At 45.7% G+C, this 26576-nt stretch overlaps 4 protein-coding genes across 9 annotated transcripts; 3 read left to right on the top strand and 1 right to left on the bottom strand.

Moving 5' to 3' along the window:
• Positions 1–458: 458 nt before the first annotated feature.
• On the bottom strand, positions 459–9580 carry LOC118510438 (rho-associated protein kinase 1). Of its 2 annotated transcripts, none has more exons than XM_036052233.1 (11): positions 8272–9580; positions 8042–8187; positions 5990–7963; positions 5715–5863; positions 5413–5634; positions 4639–5340; positions 4271–4557; positions 4007–4191; positions 3811–3922; positions 3343–3738; positions 459–3252 (listed from the first exon to the last, which is right to left on the bottom strand). In XM_036052233.1, the coding sequence occupies exons 1-10, from the start codon at positions 8358–8360 to the stop codon at positions 3390–3392; spliced, it is 4215 nt and encodes a 1404-aa protein (XP_035908126.1). In that variant the 5' UTR covers positions 8361–9580; the 3' UTR covers positions 459–3252; positions 3343–3389. The 2 variants fall into 2 exon arrangements, with proteins under 2 accessions (XP_035908126.1, XP_035908116.1); XM_036052223.1 differs by having other exon boundaries at positions 3394–3738; positions 8272–9564.
• Positions 9581–9989: 409 nt separating this feature from the next.
• Positions 9990–13867, top strand: LOC118510544 (sphingomyelin phosphodiesterase 4). Of its 5 annotated transcripts, none has more exons than XM_036052530.1 (7): positions 9990–10113; positions 10324–10418; positions 10524–10603; positions 11024–11240; positions 11312–11414; positions 11484–11721; positions 11797–13867. In XM_036052530.1, the coding sequence occupies exons 2-7, from the start codon at positions 10368–10370 to the stop codon at positions 13331–13333; spliced, it is 2226 nt and encodes a 741-aa protein (XP_035908423.1). In that variant the 5' UTR covers positions 9990–10113; positions 10324–10367; the 3' UTR covers positions 13334–13867. The 5 variants fall into 5 exon arrangements, with proteins under 5 accessions (XP_035908423.1, XP_035908415.1, XP_035908406.1 ...); XM_036052522.1 differs by having other exon boundaries at positions 9997–10210; XM_036052513.1 differs by having other exon boundaries at positions 9998–10169.
• A 995-nt stretch (positions 13868–14862) lies between these two features.
• LOC118510538 (ras GTPase-activating protein-binding protein 2-like) lies at positions 14863–23529 on the top strand. Its single transcript, XM_036052500.1, has 4 exons — positions 14863–15542; positions 17676–19618; positions 19707–19945; positions 20851–23529. Exons 2-4 carry the CDS (start codon positions 17716–17718, stop codon positions 21271–21273), a joined length of 2565 nt encoding a protein of 854 aa, XP_035908393.1. The 5' UTR covers positions 14863–15542; positions 17676–17715; the 3' UTR covers positions 21274–23529.
• Positions 23530–24087: 558 nt separating this feature from the next.
• On the top strand, positions 24088–25709 carry LOC118510683 (dehydrodolichyl diphosphate synthase complex subunit Nus1). Its single transcript, XM_036052852.1, has 3 exons — positions 24088–24249; positions 24339–24708; positions 24783–25709. Exons 2-3 carry the CDS (start codon positions 24357–24359, stop codon positions 25235–25237), a joined length of 807 nt encoding a protein of 268 aa, XP_035908745.1. The 5' UTR covers positions 24088–24249; positions 24339–24356; the 3' UTR covers positions 25238–25709.
• Positions 25710–26576: the final 867 nt, after the last annotated feature.

Below are 26576 nucleotides of genomic sequence, written 5' to 3'. Positions count from 1 at the left end.
GTAGGCGTTATTCAACACCGTAATACCCCTGTAATTGCTGCACTCTAGCCTATCTCTTGTATATGGGATAGATGATACCAAGATTCCAATCACAAGGCATCGATTCGCTATCCCATACCTCAGTAATAATTTGATGAATTTCCTGTTCGAGTGCTACGCCACTGGTTTTGATCAGTTCGGCTACTATTCCGTCGGTGCCTGGTGCCTTGTTGTTCTTGAGCCGACGGATGGCCATTCTCCGATTATGAGTGCCCATCACTAATCGGAAGGCTCTGACCGTGATAGAGTACGAACCGGAAGTAGCGTATTAGTTGACGGCGGCGATCTTAAGATAGGATGCTGTCTTTCTGTGAAACGGATTGGACACCGGGTCATGTCTTAAGACATGCTCAATAGGAGAAGGCCATGAAAGAGGAAGAAATAGCAAACCTTTTCAATGAAACATTCGCCATCTTTTGTTTGATTTTTTTGTTCTGTTTTATTATTACAAATTTTGTGGTGCTTCTCGATCAATTATCAGCGCATTACTCAAAAACCGCAAATCGTTTTCTTTTTAGTCCTGCAAGTCTACTACACGCACAGTTGGCAACAGTTTCTAGGTCTCTCACTCATTCATTCATCCTTTTTTTTTCTCACCATCTTTTATATTGTCAAGGTGTAACAGAGGTTTCGCTGTTTCGCTTTTTTTTATTTACATTTGGTAGGGTAGGTTAAATTTTTCCGACTTACTTACACAACAAATATTAAAATGCGTTCGTTTCTGCTTAAAACAAGCTTGAGCGCGCTTTTTTTGCAGTATTGCGGCTCGCGGCTCGAGCAAGCGTTGTGTTGTGGTGTTACTCGTTTGTTTCGAAATATCGGCAACCGTCGTTTCGTTATAGAACGGTGCGATATGTTCCATTTCAAGGCACTATATGGATGTTTCACAGAACCCATTACCAAAAAAAAGGGCAACTGGTTCGCTTTCGCATCTTCCGCCTCATTCTATCATTTTGTTGTTCCCCCCGTTACAATATTTGCCTTCTGCAACACTCCCTTGTGAATGTGAAGTGTACAGATTCGTCCATTTATCACTTAATCTTAATCGTTCATGTATCACTTAACTCTGTACTCATTTTACCGGTGATTCGATTCGATTGACTCAATTGATTACAGTATGACTTTTGTATAGTTTTTTTTAAATCTTCTTCTGATGTACGCGCCCGCCCCATCTGGCTTGAAAGACAAAAGGAAAATAGAATATACAAATAAAGCAACTACCTATTCTAGGAGGGAGTTTTGTTTCACTTCTTCGCGCAATTACTTATTCCTAACAAATGCAAATCGCTTCGCCCAGCTATCGCCCTGTTCGGGTTGATTTCCGCAAAATTCCCCAAAACCTGTGGCTTGTCCCAAGCTGTCCGTTGGTTTTTGAATTGAATTATATTATTCGTATTTAAACTTTTATGATTTCTCCAAACCCCCCCCCCCCCCCTCCCTCCTCCTGTGTTGTTCACTGTGTTGTAGAAAAATATGCGTTTGGTCCTCCTACTTACTTGTAGAAAAGCCACTATTAAACTCCTACTAATTCCTTTCGTTCCGCTAAATATAACTCTCTCTCTCTTTCTCGCTCTCTCTCGCTCTCTCTATTCGATTCTATTATTCTATCACGCCATCGGTACTATCCAATCCTTGGACAATCGTGTCCCAAAAAAACCCTTTGCCGAGACAACTAATACTACTGGACATTATGAATGTGCTTTGTTTCTGTTGTGTAAAAAAATATACGGCTATATATATATAACTATCTTCTTCATTTTTTTACCTTTAACTGCGTATTGCTACAAAAAGAGACATACACCTTTAATGACTTTATACAGAACAGACAGCAAAACAAAAAAAAAACACCTTCATCATCTTTTTCATCATCGTCTGCGTACGAGTGTTTGGGACAACAGTGTATAGTTGTACCTTAAAAGCATTATTCATTAACAAGGATTGAGCAACGATTAGTGTATTAGATTTAAACAAAATCAAACATATCCGAAAAGAAAACAAACAGGTAACAGCTTACATCGTTTAGTTAAGGGAATATCGCGGCATATAGGAATGCAAAGGTAGATTGAAGTTCGATACTGAAAAATAAGGCGCTGGTCGATTTCTTCTCCTTGTCGGCTTAGTAACGTGGCAAAGAATCGTTGCTATTAGAACGACATTATATTACTAGCATGGTACATTTGTTTTATAAGTGTTAGGCGCCTGAGTCTGTTTGGCAAGGCCGGAATTTTCGAAATCGATTACGCGTACCTCTCTAAACCGTGTTCGAAGCAAATTTTGCCGTTTTATAAAAAAAAACAAATAAAAACGTACACACACATCGACAAAATGGAAATTAAATGCTTGCTGTAAGATGCGGTCGATATCTGCGGTGTTGCTTGTGTTCCGAAAGATGTTTATGCTAAGTGATTACATTAAAAAAAAAATCATTTCTGTTTCTACTCTATTTCGTTATAATAGAACTTCGCAAAATCATGTTATTTGTTCTTTACACGCAACGCTCAAAGTGCTTTGCAGTTAGAAGCTCGATCGCATGATAGTGCATGGCTTTCTGTTAACAAATTTAAAGTTGCTATCAGAACATTAAAATGCAACGTTGCGGTTGGTTGTTGTTGTTGTTCGAATAATTGATTAAACTTCCCTACTTTCTGAACTGCCGCAACTAATTAATTCGAATGCTCTTGTGGACGCGTAACACGTGTGTTGTTGCGCTAGTAGTTGATCCTCGAGTGTTGGCAATTCGAAAATTATTGGAATGAAATAAATGAAATGCAAAAACAGCAAATATATATACGGAAAATTCGTCCGTATTTAGAATGGAATTCCGATGGAAAGGCAAATAAATAAAATGGAAAATATGTTTAAGACCAAGCAAAAACAAGCGAATGATTTTTTTGTTGTTGCTGCTACGTTAAATACAACACTGATTATCATTCACCGGACGGTATGGAATGGAAGATGAGTAACGGTGTGTGTCAAAGTATGATATTCCGGAATAGTAGCATGCTACCATTAAAACCCTCAAAATGAAGCTTAAAAATGTAAAGGAGTGGAAATTATAAATGAAAAGTGAAAATGATGGCTTCTTGCGCGGCTGTTCATTTTTTGTTTTTTGTTTACGGCGGCGGTTGCTTTAGCGAAGCGTTCGTTGGTAGAGTAGCTGATCGCTGTACGACGGCAGCCGAGCTTGGCTTATTGTTCGACCGAGCAGATTGGCTGAAAATGCAAAAAAATAAACCATCAGAATATTCATACCAATGACAATACGGCATCGGTCCGTCATCATTAATTAATAAATATTCGTACCAATGATCAATCAACTCGATGCCAGCCGATCACGGAGAGCTGTTCGCTTACCTAGGTGAAACTTTCGTGGAATCCAAATTGGTGTTGGAGTTACCGTTGTTACCGTTGTTGCCTAGTCCACCGGCACCACGGCTGCCCCCTCCACCTCCACCGCTACTGCCGCCCGTCGAGCTGCTATTGCCGCTGCCTCCGAGCGTGCCGACATTGTTGTTGGAGTTAGCCTTGTAGCCACTCTTCTGAATGCGCTTGGACAGACGGTTAACCCAACGGTGCTGATCATCGTTCGAGGCGGCGAGCAGCAACATTTCACGCGCATGGTTTGGATCGTGATGCAGCTTGCACGGTGCCAGTGGATTGTTATTGTCAACGTGCTCCTTGTGCAGCTTGAAACGGCAGCTGTTGTGAGAGAGAGAAGTAAAATCCCATATTCAAAATTCTGCATACAAAAAAAAAAGCTAGCCCGCTTACCGTTTGCATTCGTACGCTGGCAGTGATTTGAAGACGTGCCAGAGCGTCTTCTGGCACGAAGGAAGATCGCATGTCGTTGGTATATGGTAACTTATTTGGAGGAACTCGTGGCCTGGCGGAGAGAGGGAGGGGAGAAACAAGAAAGATGTAAAATAAGAAGCTTTCTTCTTGCTGCGCACTGCTTCCATCAGCGTACCTTTGTACTGTAGCGTGAGTGGCTTTTCATCGCTACGCGAAGAAGCAACGTCGGACTGCTGCTGCTCATCGGGACGGCGCGCTTCACCCTCACCAGCGTAAAGCAGTTGAAAGATGCGCGGTATTTCTTTGGGATCGGCACGAATAACGTCACCTTGCGTAACCGGACGCACATGGAACACCTTGCTGCAAATGGTCAAATGAAAAAAGAAAAACACAAGTTAACAAAAATAAAATAAAGTAAGTAGTGTAAAAACTACCATACCTTAGATCAATGATCAGCAACGGATCGCTAGTGTTCTGCTTATCCAGCTCCGAGCTGTAGAAAATGATTCGTTTCGGCGATACCACCACAAACTGACGCTTCCATCCGTGTCGCTTAATATTCTGCTTGTTCGGTACGCTTAACCAACCCTCGAAGATGGAATCCTGGTTTTCCTCCATCATGTCGTTATCGACGGACGATAGTGATGCCGTCTCGATCAGTTTTATCTGCAAATGTTCGATCTCCGTCTCCTTGCAGTCGATTTCCATCTGAAGCTTGGTTTTAAGCTACAAGTGAAAAAAAAAACAAAAACGGTACGATTATAAAACAATTGCCAAATGGACAAGAAAAGGGGACAAAAACCGTACATCAATCTCTCGCGACAGCTGGCTAATCGTTTCGTTGTGCTTCTGGCACAGCTCATCATATTTGGCACGCTCCACGGACAGCTCCTGCTGCAAACGCTTGTTCTCCTTTTCCTTCTTGCGCAGCTCGGCCGTCGAGTTGACCTTCATCTTCTGCTTGCTAGTCAGATTGTTATCCTTGCGGTTCATTATTTCCGCCAGCTTGTTAACCGCCTGCTGCTTCAGTATCGTTTCGTTCACCAGCTTTGCCCGACACTTGTCCAGCTCGCCGAGCTCATACTTCAGCCGGTACAGCTCTTCCTGCTGCTTCTTGCTCTGCTGCATCATATCCTCAAGCTCGTACTCCTTATTGCCGAGCGATTTTTTAAGCTCGGCCTCAACGTCCTTCAGCGACGTTACGACCGCCTCCTTTGCCATCAGCTCGTTTCGGTGCTTGGTAAGCAAATCCTTCAGCTCGAGCTCCTTCATCGTTTTTTCCTTCTCCAGATCTGCCACCGTTTCTTCCGCGATCGAACGTGCGAGCGCTTCGGTGTCGGCGCGCGCATTAGCCAGCTGCAGCTGATGCATAATGTTGCACCGTTCCTCGTCGAGCTTTTGCAGCTGACGCATACGGTCCTTCATCTCTTCCCGCAGCTCGTTGTATTGCGTTTTGTACAGTTTGGAGAAGTATTGCTCGACCTCCAGCTGGTCCTGCACTTCTTTCATCTGGAAAAGTATAAACAGGGCGACACGAATGAGTTGAATGGGAATTCGGAACTGGTGATAACGGTACGATACCTGCAGGATGTCCGTGTTGTGCTGCTTCTTGACATTAGCCACATCTTCCTCGAGCTTTTTGCGCGTATCGCGCAACTGCTGCAGCTCCTTCTGTGACTGCATCTCCTTCGACTTCAGGTGGGCAACCTCCGAGCTTTGCAAGCTAATCTCCGACAGCAAGCTATTCTTTTTGCTCTGCTCCTGCTCTAACTGACTATGGAGGGCGACAACCTTTTCCGATTCCTGCCCGGAAAACAAACGATAAATAAACATTTGAAAACAAACGCATACACAATCACACACGGACGATAAAGCGTACGTACCTGCCGGTATTCTCCTTCGAGCTTCTGCAAACGCTGCTGAATCTGGCGATAGTCGACGGATAGCATGGACAGCTGACGCTCTTTATCCTGCGAGTTTTGTTCGGCTTTTTGCCGGCCCAACTTTTCCTCCGTAAGCTTATTTTGCAGTGCTGTTGCAAAGAAAGAAGGAAAAAATTAAGTTTCTAGTTTTTTTTCCTAGAATTTTTTTCGTTTCGACTACTTTTTGACGATACAGATTACAAACAGCATTAAGCCATTGGGAATGTATACGGTACCTTTCACCTCCTGCATGTTTGCTTCCTCGTTGTTCAGCAACCGTGCCTTGGCCGATTCCTGGTGCGCCTGCACCTCCTGCTCGTAACGGCTCTGCACCGCCTTAAGCTCGCATTCCATCGATGCGTACTCCTTCTCTAGCTCCGAAATCCGATCGACCAGGGTACGGTTGTCGGCGAACACCTGTTGCTCGCGCGCCGAAATGCGCTCCATATCCGCACACATCGACTGCACCTTCACCTCAAGCTCCTTCTGCATTTCCATCCGCTTGATACGCGTGTTGCGCTCCTGCGTTAGCTGGTTCTGCAGTTCGGTCATCTCCTGCTGCAGCATATCGCGCATCGTCTGCAAACCGAGCAGCATCGACTGCAGATCGAGTGCCTTCTGCTCCGCGTTACTGCTGAGCATGCGCAGCTCCGCGATCTGCTTCTTACATTTCTGGCCCGTCTCCACCTCAGCCTTATACTTTTCCTGCACATCCGCCAGCTGCTTCTCGAGTGCACTGATGCGGTCGGTGTACTGCTGCAGGTTGTTCATTTCGCGCGTCCGCAGGTTTCGTTCCTCCTGCAGGCGCTGCGTCGTCTCGACTAGCACGCATTCTAGCTTTTTGCGGTTTTCCTGCTCACCGTCCGCACGTCGCTGCACCTCACGGTAGCTGTGCTTCAGCATGGTCAGATCGCGCTCGTACTCGTTCGCGAGCGCCTGGATGTCCGATTCCCGCTTGGTGATCAGCTCAATCTGCTGGCGAAGCGTGCGCTCCTGTTTCTCGAGCGTTTCCACCGCCTGCTTCTCACGCTGCAGCATGTTTTCGAGTCGCAGCAGCTCGGCATTATTAGACAACCGGTGCCGATGAGCTTTCGCTCCCGCTTCCTTATTGTCGGTGGTATCCTCGGTAGCCGATTCACCGTCCGCGCTGGCACCAACTTCACCGCTCAGCAGCTGATAGTCGGGCGAGTAGGTAAACCCGATGAAGGGCAGATTATCGCCAACAAAGGTGGTGGGCGTGGGGAAGTTCGTCGTGCCGCTGTTTTTTCGATCCACCTCGACAAAATTGCGCGTATCATCGTCGCTGCTCAGCTCGGGCACTACTGGCGGTACGGAGTCGCGCACATTCTCGAACGTCCAGGTATCGTTCACGAAAAACGGATGAGACTTGATCTCATCCACACTGTGGCGACCGAGCCGCACCGTACGATCCGTCAGGAAGCCCTTGATGAGGGATTTCGCGTTCTCGCTCATAGGCGCGTTGTCCGGAAATTGGAGACAATTTTTGTGGTCCATAATCTTACTGTACGTGCCGACGAGACTGTCGGAAAAGAAGGGCGTATCGCCGATCAGGATCTCGTACAGAAAGATGCCCAACGACCACCAGTCGCACTCCCGCCCGTACCCATCCTTCTCGCCCTGGAACTGCAACACCTCCGGGCTAATGTAGTCCGGCGTACCGACCGCACTCGACGATCGCACTAGCCCATTGCTATCCATCCGCATGCACGTACCGAAATCGGCGAGCTTCAGATGGCCGTACTTGTCGAGCAGCATGTTGTCGGGCTTAACGTCCCGATGGATGAAACCCATCTGGTGAATCGTATCGAGCGCCAGCACCACCTCCATCGTGTAAAACAGTGCCCACTTTTCCGGTATCTCGTACACGTTCATCAACCCGACAATGTCACCGCCAGGCATGAAGTCCATCACCATGTACAGAAACTTTGCGTCCTGGAATGCGTAATGCAGCTTCACGATCCAATCGGAGTTTGCGTTCGCCATGATGTAACGCTCCTCCCAGAAGAACGCCGTGTCGGCACGGGTGATCATCTCGTACTTGGACAGACGTTTCATCGCGTACACCTGTTTGGTGGATTTCTGGCGCACCAGCAACACCTTACCGAATGAGCCGCGTCCGATTAGTTTGATAAAGGTGAAATCATTCGGATTCATCCGTAGGTTCGTGATGTCACGGGCCAGGTTTTTGTCTGAGAAATATACAGGAAGCAATGAAAAATATATGGTAAAATCAAACTGTTTTGGGAGGGTGAACGGTCGATTCTTACAGCGTTTGATGAACGTTTCGATGTTCTTAATTATCTTCACATTCTCATGATCACAGTCCGCAACGAGTGCAGTAAGCGTATCCAGCAGGCAATCGATGTTGCCGAGGCTTGACGGGTCACGTATTTTCTGCTCCAGGGACATTAATCTGCCAGGGATAGAGGGATGGTGCATCGGTTTAGAAGTTAGAGATATTGGGAGTTTGCAACACTGCCGGTTGTCCAACACTTACCTTGCCCTGCGAGCTTCGTCCATCGGTTTCTTAGTCGTCATTGTGTATGTGTGTGCACGGATGCACGGACGGCAACAAGAATTCAACATACACACACACACACATGTACAGCACCACCAGGTAGTCGGATGTATTGCTACTATCGTCGTTTGTTTGTTTTCGCTTGTGTTTGCAATACAACTAAGCAGCTAAGCCTTTAATTTTAACCTAACGTCTCTCACTACCTTTGCAGGTCTACTTAAGCAATATTAAGTACCACTTGTTGGCGAACCTATAACACCTCCCTCATTCAGCTGTTGCGGTGCATGCAAAACAAATCAGTGGCGCTGCACCATCCGGGAACCAGTATTCCCGCCCGTCTTCTTGATGGGTGCTGGGCGGAGGTTAGTTTAGCAGGATATGTCGTCCAGGATCGTAATACACTCCATGTTCGGATGTACTGTCCTCGTTCACTCTTTCTTTCTTGCTTGATCACCTCCCGCTCTTTCCTGCTTTATCGCACGCTACGTTTGTCTTGTTCACTCGCTCCTGGTGGAGTAGTTGTTGCTTCCCGTCGAATCTCTCTTGTTCTGCGCCAAATTTCCGCACGATGACGAACGCGAAATGCACAATACGGGCAGCAAATGGTTCTGCCGCCCAGCTACCCAAACGTGTGCCGGCCAGTGCGCACTGGTGTGTATCAACACAACAATCGCACAACAGCGCTTACCGAAGAAAGCCCACAGTTCACCAGCAGTGGGACAATTTCTAGTCCACCTTCGTTCCGCAGGGCCTTAACGCCGGAGTTGTTGCGCTGGTTATGGCTATGGCAAAGGAAACACGGTTCACGCCACTGCGTGCTGGCACTATGTGCAAAAGAACAAACCACAGAAAAGTAGCGATGCGAGCTACAAGCAACGAAAATTGCGACACGAAAGAAACGGGAGCAGAAACATTTAGATTTTCGACCGATGACACTACCGCAGCATTTCACTGCTTCCTCTTTCTTCTCTTTTTCTTTTGAACTGTTGCATTTTTTTTTTTTTTTTTTGCTGCAGCTGTCATCGATCTGCCAACTGCGGATGAGGCGATGCGTGATCAACACATCTCAGTTCGGTTCGGCTCACCTTGTCCTGTAGTGGGACAAGAACGTATAAAAATGGTCTTTACGAATTCAGGAGAATAATTTTATCAATGAAAAAAGTACAAAGCCTTCACACAGATTGCATCCACCGGGGTTTTGTCGCAAAAACGTTTTCAACTGTTTGGAAATGTGAGGCTACAGGATTCTGTACAACGGACTGGTATAATTTGATAGCAAGCAAGCAGCGCACGGTGGTTGCTCGGTGGAAACTCGTTTGCCGGTCTATATTAAATGACGCATCACAAAGTCTATTTTTGTAAAATTCTATATTAGAATTTCTTTCAATGTAGTAGCTATAAATTAGATTGAACATACACGAAGCGAATCTACCGCGGAGTGAGTCAAACGCACCTAGCCTATACCAGTTTTAGACCAGTTTAGCTGTCAAATCTACAGCGACTACTGAAGTACGCCTACTTTACGTTAACGCAGTAGCGCGATATTTCTTCAAAGTAAATTTTTTTGTATCATTTTCCGGTTTGAAAATGGCGCAAACCAGTCTACTATGAAGCTTATAAGCGATATTTTCTATGCAGCTCACGAATCAACCGGGTCTGACAACCCTGGCTCAGAGTTTTCCAACCCTGCACTTGTCAAGAAGCTAGAAACGTCAAAAATTGCCTGTTGCAACACGCTTAAAACAATTGCATTATTTTCACACTTCTGCATTAGCATTTCGGTCGCCGCTAAATCTTTGTTTCAAGGCGCGAAAAGGTGAAGTGAGTACGAACGTGTTGAATTTAAGTGCACTTACATTCAGTGCAAAAGAAACTCGGTCAGTACAATCCGATCCGAATCCGTTACAACAAAGAAGCGGTTGGTTGCAGGTTTTACCCCACGCGCCTTCGGCATTTCTGGTGGATGCAATCGTTGGAAATCGCATCTTGCGGCACTATGTACTTGAACGTTTGTTTTGTTTAATATTACAGATGCAGATGACGTGTGCCAGTTGGTTTTACATCTTAGCCTGAGCATGCATTCTCCGAAATCACTGAATGTAAACATGAACATGAACCCGCATGTGGTAAGACGCACCGTTACCGACATCATGTAAACAGCTGTACTCTACACCACCTAACACCTCTAATGAGATTTCTACTTTCCTTCATTTCCTGAATATTATTTACAGTATTTTCATTTTATGGATGTTCTACGGCACCCGCTAGTACAACGATTAGAAGAACTGCGTCAAATATTTGAGCTTGAAAAGTAATACCAATGTAACCGTGTGCTACCTGGACATTCAGCGATTGTTGGCCGGTGAACGTCGCAAAAGTATGTTGGTTGTGGCAGCAAATCAGAGCGGTATCGATCTTCATGACACTCCAGCTACTACGAGTATAATCAAGTCAAGGATATCAGTATTGGCAGGCCAAGAGTTTTGAGCCAAATCCAAAAACAGAATATGTATCTGCGGCTATATAATATACAGTTCGCAGGATCTTAGCCTGACATTGCTGACATGCTCGTCTTGAATTTGTAGCTGACGTAACTGGATAGCCACATAACTGTCGTATCAACCAACAATACCATTTTGAGGCGTGATTTAATCGCTGCATGTCTATTACAGTTGGCACCTTACTTACAACTTACAACTTATGACCTCCTCCTCCTTTTTTTTACTACCAGCGTTCATAATTTGCATGACATATTCCCATTGCTGATAAACTCCATCTTCGATCTCAATGGTCCGGGATGGAATCTGCGCAAGATAACGCGGGAAAACGCAATGTTTGAGTTCGAGCTGCTGCACGAATTTTTCTCTCCTTTGCGCGGTCCGATGATCCGGTTGTGCTATAAACTAATGGACAGAAGCAGCTATGAAGTGCCTATTAGATATTTGCCGGTAAGCACCAATAAGTTTAGACAGCAATTGATCTGTACACACGTTAATGATGGTTTGGTTTCTACTTATAGGTTAAAATGCAACATATGTTAGTTGCCGGTCTATATCCACCGTTTTATTCCAAACGCGTAAGGATAGATCCGTTTAGACGACGCGTCGTAGCATTATCATTAAGTATGGAAGTATGTGCAGTAAATTCTTTTCCACAGCGCTAATATAAAGGGTTTTTATTTTTGTTTTTAGATTCATTCGAATATTTTCTAATGTTTTTTGCATTGTACGGTTTAGTGCCACTCCGCAATATGTACCCTAACATTGCATTAAGCCCGGCAGAAAATAGTCGTAGCGAAACGATCTATCTAATTCTTGCGGCAGATCTGTTCATCGTTTCCGTACCGAGCCATCCGGACGTGTACCTGTTGGCACAGGAAGTAGCTCCAATGCGACCAGCCCCACCCATAGCGCATTCGAAAAAAAAGAAGTACGTATGGTTTTTTTTTTCTTTAATTCCCATATCATTTCGCACCGATATTAATCTCTTTCGCATTGTTCCTAGCCTTAAAGATCCTGCGAAAACATTGAAATATTTGATTCCTCAACGACTGTTTCTTCACGTGCCGGTTGTGAAACCGCATCGCGTGGACGCTATAGCCGAAGCCTTCCATTGGCGCGCGGAGGGAGTCATCTACATCCTCACGGACATTTGGCTCGGGACGGAGGTTGATGAATCGGCCATCCTGCCCGACATTGATTTAGTGCGATACGTGCGAATACTGGTCAAACAGTTGCATGGATTTTCTAACTGCACGGAAGTGGGAACGAACACTCAGATCGAGATGTTACGCCGCGATATGGAGAGTTTGCTTGTACCGCGCATTACCGTGTTTTTGCGCTACCTGTTCATGCTGTGGCCACTGGACCAGTCTTTTATGGACGTGCTGGAGTTGTGGCTTAGCTACATTCAACCATGGCGCTACATCGACGGCAAACCACGCAATCGCCAGTACGAGGAACCCATCGACCCGCAGTACAATGGATTCATCGCGAGCAACCTAAACGCGTACAGTGAAATGTTCGTCTGGCTCATGTCACGGATAGCGGCCAGCGAGGAACCTATACAGCGCTACACTATGCTCTTGTTTCGCACGCTGAAAGTGTTTGGCCAGGGGAATCTACTGCAGCTGCTGCGCGCTCAGAACGAACATCAGTGTAGTATCAAGATGGCCTCAGACACCGTCGTTACCTTACTGCCGGTTAACCGCAAAAAGTACGAACTGATTACGTTCCCATTTGATGATCCGCGGCCCGGGCTTATCCGACACGAAGGACTGCTGGTGTCAATGTTCTCGGACGAGATGCAGCTGACACTCGAAACGGTGACGGCCAACATTTGTAGCCGTATCCTGGACAATCGTTCTGCGTTGGCCGCAATGACTGCCGAAACGGAGTTTGCACGCTCATCGTGGACGCGATGGATGCCGTTAAACTTGATCCGACGCATTGAGTACGACAGGGTGGCGGCGGAGCGGATAGAGGAGCAACACCGTCTAGAGTTTGCGGTGCAAATTCTCGAACAGAGCTTCTTTATTGTACCGGTGTACAAAAAACGCGAACCAACAACCCCGACACCGAGCCCGTTTCAATCCGAAATTCCTGGTCCGCTGCTAATTGGCAACAATGCGCTGAAACCAATCACCAGCAATGAATGTAAGTTTTTGGTACGTTTTCTTTATCAAGTTAGTTCGAAATTAAATGTCATGTTCGGTGACGATATGGTACGCCTGTGGGATCGTGGGGGAATAGTTGGCCGGATTGCACGCCGAACGCTTGAGGCACCGTCTACAATATCAGAGTTTGTACGGATGCCCATCTGTACCCACGGTTCCAAAACGCTGGTTTTGACGAAAGTGGGGCCACGGATTAGTTTGCGCTTTCTCGGTTCCTACATGGCCATCGTCACCATCTGTAGTTCGTTTTTGTTTGGATACATTTTGTTCGGTGTACCGAGCTTCGGCTTTATAGCTTTGTTACTCTTGGCGTTTGTGTTTGTGCTAGTGAAACCAGAAAGGAAAGAAGTTAAATATCTTCACTAGTGCGTTTCGGCTTGTGGATGGTAAGAACGGGCTATTGGTGTCTGCCGTATAGCATTGCCGATCCTTCAGACGACAGTGTAACCGGCGCAATTATCTTCAGGACCTGCTACCAAGTTTCATCATGCCAACTTGTATGATGTAACTGTTTAAAATAATTCATATCGTTTAAGCAAAACACAGTTCTTTAAACTAAATTGCCATTTGGGAAAAAATCGTGAAATATTAAGAAAGTTAAAAGCTGAAGGAGCGTCGGTAAAGGAATGCTGAGAAAGGCTGACTCTATTCAGGAAAATAACTGAGTTCAACTAGACCTTAAAATTGAAACTTGATTTCCATCGTTTGATTTAGCATTTCAACCATTTCGCACATCTCTTCTAAACAGCAACAACCAATCAGTGTTTTCTTAAATTCCCTTACCGAAGTGCCGTGTAAATTATACATATATTTTCTTTATTAAGCTTTTCTAATCGTATAACAATGTGAAAATAATATTCTACCAATTTATAATGAAAACTGTGGAAGAAAACTAGCTTTTTTACCAGCGCTTTACTATGATAATTTTACCAGCGCTTTTTTTTATTTTTCTCTTTCGGAACTAGATGACACAAGGTTAAGTTATTATAACTAAAGAACGATATCCGACTACTGCAATTGCTCTAAACTCAACATTTTTGAAATTTAATACCAGTGCAAATTCCTCGCTTAAGTTATTCTTGGATGGAGAAGTACCTTCCTCCCTACTTTGGCACTACAACCTCGAGAGGTCTCGGTCTGCCATTTCTGGCTTTTCTGTGACTTAATTTTACCCGTAGTAAAGTAGTCAAGTCAACCCTACGTACGGGGAGGCGGTCTAGATGGAATTTGAACCCCGGCCCTGCCGTTTGAAGGCTGGCGCCGCTGTCGACTCGGCCACCGGACCGCCCCGGATGGAGAAGTACGGTACTGTAAATTCACGAGAAGCGCGGATTTTTTTACGGGCCCTGGGGATCAATTTCAAGTTCTATGCTTCAAATTCTACTTCTTCTCGGTGAAACAACCTACTAGGTCATGCCGAGCATATAATAGCTTTCTAGACTTTCTTATGAGCGGTGGTAGCGGTGGAGCGGTGGCAGATACGCTATCAAATCCCGTCTGGACCGTCTTCCCGTTCAGAGGACTAACTATCCAGCTACTGGGTAAATTAAGTTAAGGAAGTCAGTGATAGAAGACCAAGAGCCATGGGAGGAGTCCCGGCGTTTTTTTTTTTGTTTTCATCGCTACGGCGGTAAACTGAGAGCGATATCGAGGATCGTTGGAGCAAACCAAGACCATGAAGCGGTTGTTTCGCCCGATAAGTAATACGTAAGTAGCTGACGAATGGTATTCGCCAGAAGAGTCGATAACAAGTTCAGTTTAAAAAATCTTCATTTTCAAAATGTTCGTGCATTTCTTGAAACGCCGCGATTTTAACAGGTATTTAGTATTGAACTATGTGTTATAGCACACCGAGATCAGTGTCAGCTGTACGGTTTATCCGTGTTTACCGAACAACCGGGGTCGACCATCTCAAAACGCGTCTCCCAGGTCTCATCTACACTCTTCCGAGTAGACCAAATTACGTTTAATTTAACTGACTGAATAACTAAGAGATAAGTGACGTACGAGAAATTACAGTGCGGCGTGAACGTGAGCCTTGTTTTCCTACGTTTTTGAAGTAACACTGGCCTGTGTCTCGTGTGGGCCCCCGTATAGTTCATGCTCTAGGCGTGCAAAAAAAGGGCTGGCTTTGCTTGCCTCCATTGCTCATAACTGCGATAGGACAAGGGATTCGACTTTCGTTTTAGTTTCTTCTATAATTGGGAAGTTCTCTAGCAACACCCCGATACGTGCATTCGTGCTAAACCTAAGACGTTTCAGGCGAAAGTAAAATCCTGTATTTTAAAATTAAAGTGCAAAACAACAAAGGTGTTACCAGGAACGGGGTATACTCCGAAGGGCACTCAACTTCCGGCTTCAACGCGCACCACCGCACACATATAAACGGAAATACGGAATAACGAGACTAGCCTTCGCACACCGGAAAGCAAAGCCAGCTGCTGCTGCTGCTACTGAACGTCCGTGGTTATATTTTACGTTACTTCTGTTCAGCCTTTCGACTACCGTTACAAACCACTGGGTCACCATCGCCGAGCGTCGCTGGATTTCCGCTTGAAAGCATATTTTCTATCAGGTTAGTTAAATGTTCATTTTATCCTTATAACTCGTGCCATTCTTGATCCTGATAGTGTACGCGTCGTTAAACGTTTCGGTGTGCCATCTTCTACTATTTTTATCCTGTCAAATTAATCTCGCTTCCCTCATGTAAAATGTTTAACTTTCCTTCTGCATTCGTAAGCAATCGGCAAATTTTCATTCATGTTCCGATTTTCCGAGCTTTAGAGCGTTGCCTAAAGCCGACAGATGCACAACGGTACAGACGCATCAGCTTTTTTTTTCTATGCGTGGCTTTTACAGACGCGGTTATGTTATACAAAGAATATACCATCTACGGTTCCTCCTCGTTCTTTCTTAGATCCGCACGACAAAGGCCAGCTTCTTTGCGCTGTTTTTGCACATGGTGTTTTAGGTTAGGTTTTGCTTTGCGGTTGGCGCAGTGGTTGTGGGAAGCGAACACAGGTAACGCAAGGTGCATGTAAAGCGCTCCCGTGCCTTACGCCACAAAGGTTCTTAATTCAAACATAAAGGAGAACTTTACTTGTTTCAGTAGGTGCTTTAACGCATCAAACAAGAGTAAGATTGTACCTGTCTCTCTGTGTGTGAGAGAAGGAGACAGAAATTGCAATATTACACTGTTACAAATACATGGAAAGAAGTGCGTAAATGTGGCTTGCTCGTAGTGAAATTTCGCCGCCAGAGAAGAACAAACCTTACAAACACCTTTATATCTTCGTTGATATGTATGTGTTTCTTGGTATACAATCATGCGCTTCTTTCAAATCTAGAAACGTGCACACATACATATAGATACATATCTTACACTCTTATTCATATGTATGTAGGCGCTCGCATGAATATGTTGGCTGGCTGAAAGAAGATGTCCCAATATCCAACAAAGTGCTCCACTTCCGGTACGGTTAGCTGGACAGGATTTTTGTTTCCCACCGCTATGAAACGCAGTCTGTTTGACTCATCTGTCAAAATTTTATTCTGCGGCGTTTGTGTTGCAACCCAGCAACATGGAAAAACTCGATATTATCGATTTTGACAGATAAGTCGCACGTGCGATTTATCACAGCGGTTTATCTATTTACATGCTAGTGCGCTGCAATTAGTTGACGCTTCGGCGGAAGGTGGTGGGTGGCCAGGATATTGGCCACAACTCTTTGGATACGAAAGTATGCATACTTCAAGCATGTGCTTGTAGCCATACTGGATAATTCAGGAAATCTAGAACTATCTAAATTATTTTCTTTTATAGTAATCCATTTTCACTTGAGACTGCCTGGGGGGCCGGATACGGAATGTTGGCCTATCGAATCCCATGCCGACAGACCCTCGAATTTCGCCGACCGATCCTGCTATGGTGAAAATCTAGTCCAGAAACCCAGAGATGGCAGGCCAAGACCTCTCGAGGTTGTAGTGCTAAAAAAGAAGAACAGTAAAAACCCGAGGCCTATAGAGATGCCACCGGACCAGCGTGGTAGCGTCGTCGGTATTTCACTCAGCAGGACTGTGATAACAAAGCAGAATATCGAAGAAAAAAAAACATTTTCATTCCATCGGTTCTTCTCAGGGCCTAAAATATCTCTTATGCAAAAGAAAGTTGTTAGCCATAGCAGATAGAGACAACCAAACAACACACAAGACTTTTTTTTGGACGTTAAATATGCTTGCATCTACGGGTCATCCAAAATAGGTTGAAGCAAACCCGCATTCGACAGAACACTGATACGAGCCTTAAAGACCTGGTATCCGACCCGAAAACTACAAGCAAAACTAAAAAAAAATTAAAGACAATGCGGCAACAAGGTTCCCGGTTTCATCATACTGCTTTCTATCTCTCTATGTACATTTCCGACCGCAAACTCTCATGGCAACGCGTAGCAAATTCGTTCGTAAAAATTTTGCCGGATATGCAACTCAAGCATCTGAATCGAGAATTCGCTCACGTTCTCTACGGGCATTTGACTGTGTTTCTATCCGGCTGCTCGGTTTCAACGGGTTTTTTCATTTAGCAAACAAACGCGTATAAATGTTGACAGATTAGACGCATGGGTGGTCGGCTTTTCAAATGCTTTCGTTTTCATCCTCGCCCGAATCTCACTGTTTTTCTGATTTTCGTATCTCTTCTTACTGCACACAGTCCATTCATACGACACTGCTACCCCCCCTCCTCTGCCGCCATGGTGATGGATGCGCAGCCCTCGCCGCAAAATGTCGGCCGAGAATTTGTCCGCCAATACTACACGCTGCTGAATAAAGCGCCCGACTTCCTGCACCGCTTTTACAACAGTTCGTCAAGCTTTGTACACGGTGGGTTGGACGCTAAGAGCCAGGACGCGACGCTCGTTGTTGGCCAGAAGCAGATACAGAACAAAATCCAGCAGCTTAATTTCCGTGACTGCCATGCCAAGATAAGTCAGGTCGATTCACAAGCAACGCTTGGCAATGGCGTGGTGGTACAGGTAACCGGCGAGCTGTCTAACGATGGCCAACCAATGCGTCGGTTCACACAGACGTTTGTGCTCGCTTCACAGTCGCCGAAGAAGTACTACGTGCACAATGACATCTTTCGCTACCAGGACGTGTACACGGACGATGAGCTGGACGAAACGTGCGATCGTGCAAACGGTGGCACGGACGAAGATGGGCTGCATTCGCTCGGTGCGGACGGTTCTGATCCGGCTGCTTTGGTCGTCGGCGAGACGCAACTGGGCAGTGGTCCCGGTGCCGTCGCTAATGCAACGACCGGACTGGTTGGTGTAGGTGTTCACGGTCATCCGACGCAGCCCGGCCAGCAACCGGTGCTCGGGTCGCAGACCGCTCCTCAAGCCCTGTACTATCCGTCGAACGTGATCAGCTCCTCTGGAACTGGTTTGCTGCCGGGGGTAAATACGTACGGTGCACCACCGTCGGGCGCTCCAAGTCAACCGACGTCCCAGCAGCAGCAGCAGCAGCAGTCGGCGCATCAGCCGTCTCAGCAGCAACCTCCTCAGTCGCAACAGCTGAACGGATTGCACGAGAGCTTGCAGAAGATTGTGGGCTCGTCGGAGGGCGCTACGGCGGCGGCCGTCGCGGCAGTATTACTCTCATCGTCCACCGATCCGCAAGGGCTGAAGTCCAAGATCGACCAAACACCGATGGGTGTACCTTCCCATCTGCTTCCCGGTCAGCAACAGCAAGCACATCAATCTCAACTAAATCAAACGCAACCAGCAACAACCACCAATCAACTCGGCCTAACGCAGTCGCAGCAGCAGCTACCGCTGCAGCCAAAACAGCAGCAGCATCAGCAGCAGCAGAACCGTCATCAGCTATCCACGCTGAACGATACCGATGCGGTTTCGCTGACCTTAACCGATCCCACTGGTACGGCAGCGGGCGGTGTCGGTTCCGCTTCCCATGCGGACGTGCTCTCTTCCAGCGAGCTGGACAAAAAACCTCAGCAGCACAAATCGCATCAACAGCATGCGCATTCACAGCAGTTGCATCAGAAGCAGCAGCAACAGCAGCTAGGATCCGGCAATGTCGGTTTCGGTAAACAGCAGCAGCAGCAGCAGCAGCCGGTATCACTGGAACCGAAAACATACGCTAATCTCGTCAAATCCGGTGTAAGCTCCGGTACACCGTTGAGCTTCGCCTCCGCCATGCAGGCATCGCTCAGTTCGCACAGCACGTCGCAGCAGTCGGTGCAACAGTCGGGAACGCAGCAACAACAATCGCACCAGCAGCACCAGCAACAACAACAACAGCCACACCCACACCAGAGCTACAGCTCCAGTGCTGCAGGCAGCAACAGTAGCAGACAGCAACAACAGCAGCAGCGAGACATTCTGTCGCCAGGTACCACCGTCACTGCTGGCGTTAATCAGAGCGCTACGACGAACGGTAGCGTGAGCAAGTACGGTTCCGATCGGCAGGATGATCGAGGCTCGCTGGGCAACGGTGGTATGTCTCAGCCGCGATCTCAACAACAGCGATCGATGCGCAGTAACGGCACCAGCAGTAACCCGATGGGAGGTGGTCTACGACAGCAGGACAGTCGACAGTCATCGTATGCGCGACAAAACTACAATGATAGTGATGGTTTGTTTATTTGTTTTTTTTTTAACACTACTTACTCTAAGGCGTTGAAATACATAACAAAAAACTTTCTCCGTTCTCTACTTTCTAGAGCGGCGCCAGGGTTCGTCCTCACAGTTTGGCGACAACCATCAGCTGTTCCTGGGTAATATCCCGCACCACGCAACAGAGGAGGAATTAAAAACGCTGTTCAGCAAATTCGGGACCGTGGTAGATCTGCGCATCATGTCCAAGTCGGTCCAAAAAATGCCGGGCGTGCGTACACCGCCACACTATGGTTTCATCACGTACGAAGATCCGGCATCCGTTCAGAACTGTCTGTCCAACATGGTAATTTTAAACACGAACAACACACTATGTACTTACAGGAAACAGGTATTCCCCGACACACGCAAATTTGTAGCAGCGTTATTGTACCAGTTGGGCAGCTGTCCATCAAACAATGAGTACACCCTCTTACCTATAGCCATATATTATATTTGGTTGCAAGCGGTAATATTGTAGTACTCGACCTTATGAGTTGTTTTCAAAGACTTTTTCTTAAAACACTGCAAACATTGGTTTTGCTTCTATTTTTGACAGATTGTTGGGGCGGTCCGGTGACCGAGGCGATAACAGCACACGGTCTTCACACGGCAGGACCGGGGCTCAAATCCCATCCAGACCGCCTCCCCGTACGCTTTGCTACGGGTAAAATTAAGTCACAGAGAGCCAGAAATGGCAGGCCGAGACCTCTCGAGGTTGTAGTGCCAAGGAAGAAGAAGAAGAAGAAGAACCCCTCATGAGCTGTTAATAATTTTTTTAAACCTTTGATCAGTAAAAAAAACGTAGGTTCATATTGAAACCTGCCGAACTATCGGCACAAAGGAAATCGGATGAAATTTGTTTAAATTTCGCGAATATTTCAATTGTTCGAAGAAGAAACATTAACACATAAGTGTTGGATCCAGTATAGACATCCTTTCCGGACCATTCCGGAATAGTACGAGCTATCCAAAAGTCTAGAAAGCCAAAAATGGTTGGCATGGCCTAGCAGGTCGTTGTGCCAGGAAGAAGATGAATGCCCCAACATGATGTCAGCAATTCGATCAGCGTCGTGATATTGGGGATTACCCGTATTAATTTTTTGTATGGTATTTGTATGCATGCCCTACTTAGGGGAATATCCTGTATTGTTTTTTTTTTATTGTATGTATATAAAAATAACAAGAATTGCATTCACCTTTTTTTTGCAGCCGCTCTACTTCCCGGAAAATTCCCCGGACGGACACAAGCTGAACGTGGAAGAGAAGAAAACGCGTGTGCGCGGTCCTGGTGAAGGCAGTGGCCGGATGGGCAGCGGCGGCGGCGGTGGTGGCATTGGCAACGCGAACGCCAACGGTCCTCGTTCGGGCGGAACTGGTTCCGGCCAGTCCCGACCAACAGGTGGGCAAGGTGGTGTATCCTCCAATAGGGGTGGTGGTGGTGGTACGGGCCAGCGAAGCCTTGGTGGTGGTAATGTCGGTGGTGGCGGTGGCAGCGGCGGCAACGGTGGAAATCGCGGCAATAGTGGCAGCTACGGCCAGCGCTCCGACCGTAGCAACAATGTCGGCAACGGCCAGCGTTCTGTCGGTAACGCCAACGGTATTAGCAGCCGAGGCTTTGGCTCGGGCTACTAAAAGATATGAGCCGGAAACTAGGAGCAGGAGTGTGGGAAGGAGGGGGTAGAGCCGCCGTTGCTAGTTGGTGTGAGCAAGAAATGGATTCTCCTCTGCTTCGAAGTGACAAATGCCGCGCAGGATTCGAGATCGACCCAACCCACAGATGACTGGCGGCAGTGGCGTGGCGCGCTACCCAAAGCATCAAATCTTACAGAGGCAAACAAAACCCAACCTGGACCCGAGTGGAGTTTGTAAAAGGTGTGATTTGAAGAGTGTGTGTGTGTGAGTGTGCGTGTGTGTAAATGAAGAATGACGTTGAGAATCACCAGGAACGCTGGAACACCTAGGGCAAGGCGCATACCCCCTGGTTTGGTTGTTTATTCAATTTAACAGAGCTCCCAGTCCAAATTCTACTTGGGCAGAATACTATGACAATTTATAGCAAGCAAAGATAAACAATAGTAACATGTAAGAAGATGGTTCTCATCTTCCTCCTTCCGTTTCTGGCTTAACGACCGAACCGGTCATAATATCTGGCCATGTATCTGGCTTACTAGGCTTATTGTTTCAATACGTAACCGTATACTCAATCCTTTGCTCTTGCTCCCGTAGCGAAACAGAAAATGAGGTCATCCAGCTAGTGCTTATTCCTTTGTTTGTGTGTTTGTAAAAAAAAACAGCTTCTTAATCATTTTCACCAATACACGGAGGAGAACGTTTCGGTTGAAAGCAGAAAACAATATTAGTAATATTATATCCTTTCTGAACCTTCTGCAACACTAAACATCCTTTAGTGTCGCGCTATCATTGCTGCTGCTTCATTGATAATTGTGAAGTTTTTGAAGCAAGTTGCAGGTAATCGTGTAGTTTCACCAATACATAGAATCTTTAGATCTGAGCCCCCGATCGTTAGTATAAACTGCGGAAACAGTGTACAGAAACAAAACACAACAAAGCATCCAACACGCCCCATGATCCTCATTTTCTCGTCTTTTGAACAAGCAATCAAATTAACAAACACAAAAAATACAAAAACAAGTAAAAAAAGCCTATCGTTTCCGGTTTATGCAACGGTACAAAATTGCATACGGACAACAGGAAACACAACACAACAGGTAGAGCTATTGAAATTACATTTGCTAATAGTTCCAGAGCATAGCACGATAAACAAACAGGGACGAAGGAGAAAGAGACAGAAAGAGAGAGAGAGAGAGAAAGAGAGGAATGGAAACAGGATAACAGTAAGATAAACTATACTAAAAACTAAATGTCAAGTAATATTATCAGCGAGCGAACAAATACGATGACCCTACGATTCGTTCTAGAGGGCGCTCGAGTTCCGGGCCTGCTATTAAGGAAGCAGCTCCGGACTTTTTCTAGGAAAAAGTTAATTATACAGATGCTGGATTTGCACTCAAGGCACTCACAAACCCTCACACACACACATGCACATACACCTACAACACACGCTGAACAAAGAAAAAGTACACAAACAATGCTTTGTGATTCGCCTGGTAGGAACTGTACTACTAACGTACGTGCGCGTGTATATGTGTGAGATGGTGTTTGGGTGCGTGTTGTATGCGCGATTCATTGCATTTGTATGATGATCGTCGAAACGCCGAAGAAAGGAGCTCTGTCGCACGGTGCGCAACGGTATTATTCCACGGTTTTTGCATCGGGAATGTGTCGATGCATCGGTACAGCGGTCGCAGATAAATTGAAACAGATAACAGAGAGGGGGATGGATAAAGAAAGAGAGAGAGAGAGTGAGAGAGAGAGAGCTCTAGATAACATAGAAACAGCAGGCATCTTTTCCTTTCTTTTCTACTTTCCGTAAGTGTAACCATAGTGTAAAAAATACAAAACATACCAACAAAAACAAACAACAGGCAGTAAACACTCACACCATGGGAAAACGGTCCCGCGCGGCGCACTGGATAAGATGAAACAAACAAACAAGGCATACACAAAATAGGGCTCTATTTAATTTTCTTTTCTTCTTTTTTTTTGCGCAAACATATTTGAGCAGGACAGTGAAAGAAGATTATCGTAGGAAAACACTCGGTAAAGAAAAGGGAAGCAAACGAAAACAAACAAAAAAACATTATCTCGATACTTAACTTTAAGTTAACGCAGACTAAAACCAGGAAATAGTTTTTGAAGCAAGTGTAAAAGTATCAGTGAATATTAAGTTATAAAAGTGTTTTTTTTTATACTATACTAGTATTTCGCCTTTGCGGTTAAGCAAATAAACGATGGGATTAATAGTAATACCTGCTGATTTGAAAAAGTGTTGGTGTCTTTCTTTATTATCTTTTCTGAACGATAAAATGTGGTTTACTTATTAACTTACCTACTGCTGCAGAAGTTCTGTAAAGCGCTAACGAACGTGCGTCGTCGTATGTCAAAATCCAACATTCCCTACCATTGTGGCGGACACATCTCAAGTAGGAGAGGCGAATGCCAAAACGCCTCATACTACTTTTTCTTCTACACAGGAAAGCTTTCTGGTAATGGTATATAAGCCATCAGCGTACACCAGGAACTGGATTGCCTTGAGATGATCAGCTCTGAAGCATCCATCTCATAGTCTCGACGATGGACCTATATAAGGTCAGGTAGAAGAGAGGCTGGCAAGTCCTGATGATAAAATTTCCTATTAAAATTCCACCTATTTAGCTGGTGATGCGATATGACTGTAAAAAGCGTTTGATTTTGTATTATCAACATGTGTTGATGTTTTATAGAAATCGACCCCACAAAGTAAACGTAGCGCAGTGTAAATAAAATAAAATATGATGCACTAGAAATTGGTGGGAATACATGCAGAATGGCCAACATTGGTCGATTCAGCGGATGGCTTAACGGGTCCGTTTGGTCGTACATCACATTCATTGACCAGTGTTTGTTTGTTTGTTTGCTTCGCTCGATGAACAGCAGAGCGCTGCCTGTGTCCATTTCCTGAATCCAGCATTCAACTGTCAAAACTTTGTAAATATAGAGAAAGAAAAAAAATCTAACATAAAACCGTGTCAGGTGGAAGATCGAAAAATCTTTTGCTCATCATTCTTCGCCTGCAGCTACTGGCCAGCATCGGCATGAAGTCACACGAAGTAAACGAACTAACCGGACCACCGAATCTTCTAGTAAGCGCACTCTGGCTGCTGCTGCACACCGTCTTCACCTGGGTAGAGCATTTGCTGCGCTTGTTACGACGATGCCGGAAGGCGCTCCATCACATCCGGCCACTCGGTACAGCGATCGTCGAATCGTACCGCATGAAACAATCGCAACAGTACGTAAAGTTGCAGCTCCAAACGGTGTCGAAGATTCCGAAGCATCTTGTCGTACTGCTCGGACCGGAACGGCCCGACTATCAACGACTATCGCAGTTCATCTACTGGTCGAATGCGGCCGGTATTGCGTACGTTAGTTTCTACGATCATAATGGTATGGTTCCCCGTACAACTAGTTGTATGTAGAGTGTTTTATTTGTTGACCAATATTTTCCCATTTGCTTGCAGGTACGATTAAGCGTAACTACGAACAAATGAAACGATGCGTAGATGAAGCACCGCTGGAAGATAAACATCACATCCTTTGGTCAGCCGAAGCCCACGTACCGGAGAAAAATCGGAACTGTACCGTGGTTAACTTTCTGTCGCCCGAAGATGGCAAACAGGGACTGGTCAGTCTCAGTCGCTCGATCGGTGAATCCGTCCGGCGCCGCGATCTATTTCCATCCGACGTGAGCATCGAGCTGCTCGACAGCCGGCTACAAGCGTCGACCGGTTACGTGCCCGATCCGGATTTGGCCGTCTACTTCGGGGAGGTTTGTTGCACGTACGGCTTGCTGCCGTGGCAGATAAGGTTAACGGAGTTTCTGCCGCTCGAGTGGCGGCTGCAGGATAGTAACGAGCATCATTTCGTACACTGTTTGCGTCGGTTTGCCAAGTGCGAGCAACGTTTGGGTACGTAAAGGCGGTCACGAGAATATGTCTGACCGTAAGGGAGGAAAACGAGCTAAGATGCATACTATTGTATGTAGGCACCGTATATATAAAGACAAAAACTTTTCTAATATTTAAAACTGTGTAATAGTGTAATGGCGTATGAATTATAGCATATCTAGATCTAGATCTAGAGATAAGCAAGGAAGGGTGTCATTAAAAAAATCGATTGAAAAACTATTTGTTGCTTCACGTGTTTTAATGAATTAAAATTTATTCAGATAATCAACTAGTATAAAACTAGTAGTAAACGGATTGCATTTTTTAATTTAATATCTACAAAAAATTTAACAGCTTACAAAAATAAAGTAAAGTAATTCTGGCTATAATCTACCGATTAAAATAAACGATTCACTCCTTAACACAATTATACCAACACCTGCTTTTTTTAAATAAAAAAAAAACTAGAAGAGAATTTAAGATTTTGCTACCGGCACGTGATTCCATAGTAACGGCATGTGATTCGACCAAAGTGTCGCTCATTCGATGGTAAGGGCATGCAAATCGAAGCAGGCAGCTCATGAGTCGAAGCAAACGGTGAGCGATTCGCCTGTAACTGTAAACAGGTGTATATTTACGTTAAAAAAGGTTGTTTTAAGCTGCTTGTATTTTCTAACGAAATGTGAAAATAATTACAATAAAGGAGAAAAATATTTTCCGTAGGTGTTCGTATAGTTACTTACTTACTTACTTATCAGGCGCTAGAAACCGCTTAGCGGTCTTGGCCTGCTGCAGCAATCCTCGATGCGTTAGCGCCGTCGTCTGCCAATCTGTTATTCCGGCCATCAACGCCATCACTCCATCTCAATTTGGGCCTACCACGCCTCCCATGTTCGTGTGGACGACCTAAAAGGACTTTACGGGCTGAGTCATCCGGTGTCATTCTCATGACGTGACCAGCCCACCGGAGCCTGACGAGTCTAATTCACTGGACGATGGTGAGATCATCGTACAGCTCCGTAGAGCTCGTCATTGTAGCGGCTCCTCCATTGTCCTTCCACACATACGGAGCCAAAAATCCTTCTGAGCATCTTCCTCTCGAACGCGGCTAAGAGGGCTTCGTCAGTTTTGGCCAATGAGGTCATATGTCTCAGAGGTGTATGCGATTACTGGGATTATTAATGTTCTGTACAATCCCAGCTTCGTCCGTCGCGACAGGTATTCAGAGTGGAGAGGTTTCCTAAGGCTGTAGTATGACCGGTTGGCAACCAGCACCCTTACGCGACATCAATGTTGTTGTCGGTGCTGACTTTTGACCCCACATAGGTGAAGTTTTGGACGACTTCGAAGGTGCGGTCACCTATCTGT

Source organism: Anopheles stephensi, chromosome X, assembly GCF_013141755.1.
Source record: "Anopheles stephensi strain Indian chromosome X, UCI_ANSTEP_V1.0, whole genome shotgun sequence".
Taxonomy (NCBI): Eukaryota; Metazoa; Arthropoda; class Insecta; order Diptera; family Culicidae; genus Anopheles; species Anopheles stephensi.
The sequence above is the reverse complement of the archived record's forward strand: the minus strand, read 5'-3'. Positions and strand labels throughout refer to the sequence as shown.

Excerpts from the sequence above, each read along its gene's own strand:
- LOC118510683 (XM_036052852.1), top strand. The coding sequence starts at position 24,357 with ATGAAGTCACACGAAGTAAACGAACTAACCGGACCACCGAATCTTCTA. Across the intron at positions 24,709-24,782 it reads TAGTTTCTACGATCATAATG|GTACGATTAAGCGTAACTAC; the intron begins GTATGGTTCCCC and ends ATTTGCTTGCAG.
- LOC118510438 (XM_036052223.1), bottom strand. The coding sequence starts at position 8,360 with ATGTTGAATTCTTGTTGCCGTCCGTGCATCCGTGCACACACATACACA. Across the intron at positions 7,964-8,041 it reads CGAAACGTTCATCAAACGCT|ACAAAAACCTGGCCCGTGAC; the intron begins GTAAGAATCGAC and ends TATATTTCTCAG. Across the intron at positions 3,739-3,810 it reads CCAGCGTACGAATGCAAACG|CTGCCGTTTCAAGCTGCACA; the intron begins GTAAGCGGGCTA and ends CTCTCACAACAG.
- LOC118510544 (XM_036052530.1), top strand. The coding sequence starts at position 10,368 with ATGCATTCTCCGAAATCACTGAATGTAAACATGAACATGAACCCGCAT. Across the intron at positions 10,419-10,523 it reads TGAACATGAACCCGCATGTG|TATTTTCATTTTATGGATGT; the intron begins GTAAGACGCACC and ends TATTATTTACAG. Across the intron at positions 11,415-11,483 it reads CGTCGTAGCATTATCATTAA|ATTCATTCGAATATTTTCTA; the intron begins GTATGGAAGTAT and ends TTTTGTTTTTAG.
- LOC118510538 (XM_036052500.1), top strand. The coding sequence starts at position 17,716 with ATGGTGATGGATGCGCAGCCCTCGCCGCAAAATGTCGGCCGAGAATTT. Across the intron at positions 19,619-19,706 it reads AAACTACAATGATAGTGATG|AGCGGCGCCAGGGTTCGTCC; the intron begins GTTTGTTTATTT and ends TCTACTTTCTAG. Across the intron at positions 19,946-20,850 it reads AGAACTGTCTGTCCAACATG|CCGCTCTACTTCCCGGAAAA; the intron begins GTAATTTTAAAC and ends TTTTTTTTGCAG.